General features: G+C 61.4%; 1 protein-coding gene across 1 annotated transcript in view; it reads left to right on the forward strand.

The window, feature by feature from the left end:
- The first annotated feature begins 1,528 nt into the window (after positions 1-1,528).
- IL23R (interleukin 23 receptor) overlaps positions 1,529-6,933 on the forward strand; it is a 15,536-nt gene continuing 10,131 nt past the window's right edge. Inside the window, exons 1-8 of the mRNA XM_017740600.1 lie at positions 1,529-1,619; positions 1,760-1,855; positions 2,365-2,530; positions 3,646-3,740; positions 4,642-4,935; positions 5,035-5,158; positions 5,939-6,105; positions 6,278-6,475. Of these exons, the coding sequence (XP_017596089.1) occupies positions 1,529-1,619; positions 1,760-1,855; positions 2,365-2,530; positions 3,646-3,740; positions 4,642-4,935; positions 5,035-5,158; positions 5,939-6,105; positions 6,278-6,475 (1,231 nt within the window). The remainder of the gene's footprint in view (positions 1,620-1,759; positions 1,856-2,364; positions 2,531-3,645; positions 3,741-4,641; positions 4,936-5,034; positions 5,159-5,938; positions 6,106-6,277; positions 6,476-6,933) is intronic.

Here is a 6,933-nt window from a genome sequence, read left to right on the forward strand (position 1 = left end):
GGCACAGCCCGGGGAGGGCTCACGGTGCCCCCAAACCTGGGTGCTGCTGGGGGGGAAGGGAGCTGACCCCACCCCTGTGCCAGGCTGGGGAGCACTGGATCCCAAGGCTGTGCTGGGGGAACCTGCTGGGCTGTGGCGGCCTCGGGAGGGACTCTCTGCCGGGCACCCAAATGCTGGAGAGGCGTTTCCACCTCTGGAGACAGGATCACGGAATCCTGGAATGGTTCGGGTTGGCGGGGAGCAGAAACCTCATCTTGTTCCACCTTGTGCTATCCCAGGCTGCTCCAAGCCCCGTCCAGCCTGGCCTTCGACACTTCCAGCAATCCAGGGGCAGCCACAGCTTCTCCAGCACCCTGCGCCAGGGCCTCCCCACCCTCCCAGGAAGGAATTTCTCCCTGAACCCGTCTATCCCTGTCCTCAGTTTCCATCAGGCTCTGAGGAATTTCTGAACAAACCTCAGAGAACCCCAAACACGATGGGGGTTGGAAGGCCGGGGCAGTGTAGCTGCCCCAGAGGAAGGCGACAGCAGCTGAGATTCCTGAGCACGGGAAAGAGAAATCTGCAGGAAAGAGCCCGGTGTGAGCCCTGGCTCTGCTCCCCTGCTGCCCGCGGGGCTCTGAGCTGCAGCTCGCAGTGCTCAGGAAGAGATAAGGACATCTCAGCCAAACGGCAGCCGGGGCCTGGGAAATGCAGGGGCCAGCAGCTCCGAGGGGCTCTGGCACCTGTCCTGGGGCAGCTCCACATCCCACCGCACTGTGCCAGCTCCAGATGTGCTGCCCTGGCTCCAGATGTGCTGCCCTGGCTCCAGATGTGCCACCCGGGCCCAGATGTGCTTGTCCTTGGCCAGACGGGATGAGCTGGCTGCAGATGTGCACGCTCGCCGTGCTGCCCCAGCGCCAGCTGTGCAGCCCTAGCCCCGTGCATTAAACACTCCCAGGACATCCCCAAACTAAAATTCCCACTGAAACCCTCGCAGTCCTGCTCAGGGTGTGTGTAACTGCACAAACCCACCCGTTCCTATAACCACACAGGTTCCATACATCATATACGTTACATAACCACACCACCCAGCGAGGTTTCACCCCGTGGCGCCGGCAGCCTCTTGCTCTCACTTCCACAAAAGTCCCCGTGGATCAGCCAAAACCCGGAGCAGTCAGGGCTTGCTGGCAGAGGGAGGCTCTGCCTTGCCCCGAGGGGGTGAATTCTGCTCCCCAACATTTCCTCCTGCGAGGCAGAGGCAGGAGCAGTGCGGGGTTTCCTGTGGTTGCACTGTCTAATGAGGTTAACACTGTTTTTGAGGTTTAACTCCTCAACCGACACGAAAAAGGAAGCCCCGGGCTCTGCAGAGCCGGAGTTTGGGAGCAGCAGAGGGAGCCGGCGGGATGGAGAGCGCCGGAGCATCCCTGGAGCCTTGGACCTCCCAACCCTGCCTGTAACATCCTGGGAGGAGCTGGGGACCAGCACAAGCACAGGGGGTGACACTCAGTGCTGGTGAGAACAACCCCGCTCCTTAAGGACTTTCCATTCCATGCCTCTGGGATCGGCAGGAAAATGTTCTTTCCGCGACAGCAGCCGGGACTCTCCGCCAGCGCTCCCGCCTCACACCCAGCGGCGAGACCGTAACGATCCGCTCGGGATGGGTCCCAAATCCTGCCAGAACTTTAAGACGCCCCTTCCCCCGAGGCTGCTCCTCTAAGGGATGCCGGGTTTCCCCACGGGCTGACTCAGACTGGAAAAGAAACTCCGGTGCTCTATGTAGGTCAGCCCCACACTGCCCTCGCTGCCGATGCTCGGCAGCTCCGGCCACAGCGGCAGGAGGAGGCTCCCGGTGCCACATGTCCTGAGGACTGCCAAGGTAAGGAACCCCTGCTTTTCCCAGCTTCCAGCCCCCCGCATTTAACCCCAAAATACCCCAGCTCCTGCTCCTCACCTGCTGCTCCGGTGTTTATCCGCTCCTGGCACAGCCGCCGGTGGAGATTCCGTGTGGTTTGGGTTGGCACCATGGAGCAGCTTTTCCCTTCTTTATTGAATTCACGTTTCTTTAGCCTAATGCACGAGGAGACTTCACCAGAGATGAGATCAAAGCCCAGCATCTCCAAACGGTCTCATTCCTTTGGCTCTGGAGTTTACAGACGCCTCTAAATTGGAATAAAAACACAAATGTGATTCCCAGAGGAGGCAGAGCCTGCGATCCCCCGGAGAGCTGGGCAGATTGAGAGTTTTGAGCTCTTCTCTTAGGACCCAAATTGCATTTTTTCATTTGCTCTGACTTGCAGAAGGTTCGTGGGCACTTGGGAACCGACAGCTTCTCTTTGTAGGTCAGGTAATAGGGAGGCACTTGAAATTTGACTCACTCGTGATGAGCACTTGAGCAGCCCCAAAACCAAACCAGGTCACCTCATCCCGCACGAGAAACAACGAAGCACTCGCTCTTGCTGGTGGCCTGGTTTGGGTTGAAAAACAGCATTTTGAAGCTTTTACTGTGGACTCTGGCCTCCCTGCAGGGGAAACTCGCCCTTCCTGACTGCAGGTATTGCATGGGGAAAGGAAATGATGGCGTGTGGGGCTTTGCTGGGTGTTCAGCCCCGGGCAGGTGAATGGGGGTGTCAGGGCTGGTTCAGGGCTGCTCTGTGCCCATCTCCCACCCCCAGACAGGCTTGTGGGGAGGCTGGAGTCACCCCAGCTCCAGGGGCTGGGGGGTGCCATGCTGGCTGCTTCCAGGAGGACGCTTGTCTTGGAAAAGAGGAAATTCCCCCCAGGAGCTGCATTTCCCTGCACCTCACCCATCTGTGCCTTGGTTGCTGCAAAGCCCTCCCAGCCCCACAGCCCAAGTCCCACGAGGCTGGTGGGGCTGGGCTTTCTTTCCTGGATTGTGGGAATGCTTCCAAGGAGGCTGTGGAGAGAGGCAAAGGGAGCAGGGAAGAATTTAAGCAACTGTGGGGTGCAGGGACAAGGGTGGCTCCTTGGGGACAGGTGGGAAGCCCTGGCCTGGGGTTTTGGGGCTGTCTCAGGGGGTCACTGCTGGGCAGAGCCATTGCTCAGCCTGGGCAGGACCTGAGGGAAAGATCTTATGGAAGCAGGAAATTTCTATCCCATAAAACTGTGTCTGAGCACCCCCAGGGATGGAGACTGTGGGATGAGCCCTCAGGGCAGCAGCCCCACTCTGGCCACCTTTAAAGAGCTTTTCCTTACGTTTAGCTGTGATTCCCTGACTTCCAGTGGGAGCCCATTGCCACCTGTGTGTCCCTGGGCGGCCCTGGGAGGAGTTTGGCTCCCTCATCTTTACTTCCCCATCACACATCCATTCCCAAGGATCTGCCCCCCTTGAGCCCCCTCCTCTCCAGGCTGAGCAGCTCTCCCAACCCTTCCACACTTCTCAGGTGCTCCTGACCCTCAGGCACCTCTGGTGGACACATTCCAGAGTGTCCATGTCTCTCCTGATCTGTGGCACCCCAGCCCCGGAGCCAACACTCGGGATGGGTCTGAGCAGAGGGGCAGCACCCCCTGCCCCACCAAATCCATTTTCTCAAGGGAAGATTTCCCTGTCACAAATCCTCACTGCCTTCTCCCCTCCCCTCCCTGTCCTCCTGCCTGTGCTGGAGCTGGTTTCCAGGAGGATTTGCTCCAGCATTTTTTATCCCCCAGACTATGCCACGCGCGGGCAGCAGCCGCAGTGCAGGCCATGGCAGGGTCCGGCGAGGCTTTGGTGCTCCACGTCCTGCTCTGCTGCCTGTGCCAAGGTGAGTGACGGTGACAGGGCTCAGCACGGCCACCTCGTGACACCAGAGCAGTGCCCTGGGCCTGCAGGGGGTTTAGAGTGGGAACTGGACAATCACAGAGCTGTGGGGTTTGGGGGGAGCATTGCAGGGGGGGATCCCACGGCCTGCAGCTCCTTCTCCTTCCCTCTCACATCCTTGGAATGGGGCCATATCCAGGCTCCCGGGGCCATAACCAGGCTCCCAGGGCTATTTTCAGGCTCCTTGCAGCCCCTGTACAGTTGTGCCCTTTCCAGGAAGGGCAGATGGAGCCTGATAGCGCCTGTGAGCCGGGGCCGCTGCAGAGCTTCATCTGATAGGGAAGGGCAGCGCCTCCGCTGCCCTAATCTTGGGGATCAGAGCTCTTGAGAGTGCAGGTTATTTCCCTGCAGTCATTTGAACATTAGAGCAATGCCTAAAATTGGTGAAACTGGCGAATCTGGCTGTTTCTGATGTGCCAGGATGAGTCACCGGGGGCCAGGGTGCTGCTGCAGACGGGGAGCTCAGCACAGAGCCACAGCCTGGTTTGGGCTGGGAGAGACCTCAGGGCTCATCCAGCCCTGGGCAGGGACACCTTCTGCTATCCCAGGCTGCTCCAAATCCTATCCAGCCTGGCCTTGGGCACTGCCAGGGATCCAGGGGCAGCCACAGCTTCTCTGGGCACCCTGTGCCAGGGCCTGCCCACCCTCCCAGGGAACAATTTCTCTCCGGCATCACTCGTGACCCCTGGTTTATCCCCATCCCGTGGGGTGCCAGGTGGCCGGGCCGGGGTGTAATCCCCTCGCTGCAGGCTCCAGATGCAGAGCAGCTCCCTGCCGAGCAGCGCAGCCCACGGGCACCTCCTCCTCCCATGGGACACCCCCCGAGCCCACCCGCTTTGGCGCAGGTGTTGCAACCATCGAGTGCAGGGGGCACGTCTGGATCGAGCCCGCGCCGGTGGTGCGGATGGGCTCCGACATCTCCATCACCTGCCGGTCCGCCCTGGACTGTCCCTCGGCCCAGCTCCTCATCCTCCTCAACTACAGCCGCACTGAGGAGACCCCGCTGGTCCTGGACGGCAGCACCGTGCGGCTCCGCCTGCGCGATTTCCGGATGCCCTTCGCGACCGTCGCCTGTTTCTCCCTCTGTGCCAGCAACCACAGGCACCGCCTGGTGTGCGGCGCGGAGGTCCGGGCCGGCTGTGAGTACCCCCGTGCCCCCAGCCCGTGCCAAGCTCCGAGGGGGTGGCGTTTGGCTCCTCCCGGGGTGTCCGAGCCCTCACCCGGCCTCGCCCCCGCAGACCCTCCGGACCCCCCCGGCAACCTGAGCTGCGCCATCGCCGAGGGCTCGGAGTGCCTGCAGTGCGCCTGGGATGCAGGACGGGACACCCACCTGCCCACCCGGCACAGCCTCCACCTGCGCAGGTGAGGCCCCGGGGCAGCGCGGCTGGGAGGGGGCGCGGGAGGGTGGCAGCCCCGGGTGGCAGCGGAGCTGCCGTGCCCCACTTCCCACAGCTCACGTTTTGCCACCTCCTGCCCGAGAACCGCGCGTTCCCCGCGGGGTGCGTTCCGCAGGTCAGAGCTCTGTCGGTGACCCGGCACACGTTCCATCGCGCCTGCCACATGGAAGCAGCAGTGTCCAGCTTCTTGGACTCTCTCCAAGATAGAGAGGGTGAACATAACGCTGCCCAAAACCCAAAACTGCAAGGCCAGCCTGAAGCTGAAGCTGAGGTGCTGGCTGCTGCGTGCCGTGCCACAGTCCCACCCTGGGATGCTCCCTGTCCCCAAAGCCCCCATGGCACCAGCCTGGCATGCCACACCCCATCCCCGGATGCTCCTTACCACTGAATCCCCATGGCACCAGCCTAGCAGGCTCTCAGTTATCCTGACTCAGTTTTCAAGACATTAAATCCAATCATATGGAGACTTTGTGAAGAGATAAAGCTCCTGCCTAAATTCGCTTGGGACCAAACTGAACCACACAGCCAGAAAGGAAGGAGAAAGTTCCCTTCCCACCGGGAAAACAGCAGGGGTGTCAGAACAGAAGGGAATGACTTTCCAGTTTGCTTTAGGGGTGACAAACCCCGGTTTGGGGGATGGCCATGCCCTGGTCATGAGCTGTGACACCTCAGGAGCCGGGGTGGCCGTGCCAGCGGGTGTGTGGTGCTGGGATGGGCACTGACGGGGCTGCCTTCTGCTTCCCAGGCTGGCGGATGATGAAGATGAGGAGGAAGAAAAGACCTTCCCTGCAGACTCACCTGTGCTGCTGAGAGAGCTGCACAATGCGAGCCACTACTCGGTGTGGGTGCAGGCCAGCAACGCGCTGGGCACTGCCCGCTCGGCCCCTCGGCACCTCAGCCTGCAGGAGCTCGGTATGTCCGTCCTTCCCTCCATCCATCCATCCATCCATCCATCCATCCATGAGCAGCACGGCGTGTGCTGGGGCTGTGCATGGCCACCCACACTGCCCTGCAGTGTCACTTTGGGGACCCCCCTGAGTACAAGAACAGCCCTCACCCCACCCATTCCCGTCTCTCCCCACAGTGGTCCCCGCCCTGCCCGTGGTCATCGGCGCCGAGACGACAGAGACGTCCCCTCCCAGCACCACCACCCGCTGGAGGAGCCGGACACAGCTGCAGAACGTGCACTGTGAGGAGAGGCACAGAGCCACGGGCACCCCAACGTGGCATGTGAGACCCCCGGGACCCCCCAGACCTCCCCCCACACGCACAACCTGCCCCCGTTAAAGAGGTGCAAGTCCCGTTCCCGCTGGGGACCCCCGTGGGCAATGGGAATATTTGGGGTCATTCAAAACTCACCCCTTTTCTCCAGTGCTGGTGGGGAATGAGCACCCCCGGCCACAGGCAGCCCCCACTTTGGGGGGGGCGGGAGAGCTGATGCCACCTGAGAGAGGAGACGGCCTCGTGGGCAGGGCTGTCTCAGCCTTTTAAGCAAAGGCACAGAATTCCAAATATTTCCAAATGTCCTGCTCGGCAAGGACAAGGCACAAAATCCTCCGGGATGCTCAGCGCACACCCCAAACAAAACTACACTGGGACAGCTCCACCTGAGCCCCTTCGGAAACACCCCTGGTGCCGGCAGGGGCTGAGCCTGGATCCCCGCTCCCACAGGAGCCCCCAAAATCTCCGCGCTGGCAGAATCCCAGCGTGGGAGCCGGCTGGGGGGTCCGGCGGGGTCCC

Source organism: Corvus brachyrhynchos, unplaced genomic scaffold, assembly GCF_000691975.1.
Source record: "Corvus brachyrhynchos isolate BGI_N302 unplaced genomic scaffold, ASM69197v1 scaffold280, whole genome shotgun sequence".
In the NCBI taxonomy this organism is placed as follows: domain Eukaryota; kingdom Metazoa; phylum Chordata; class Aves; order Passeriformes; family Corvidae; genus Corvus; species Corvus brachyrhynchos.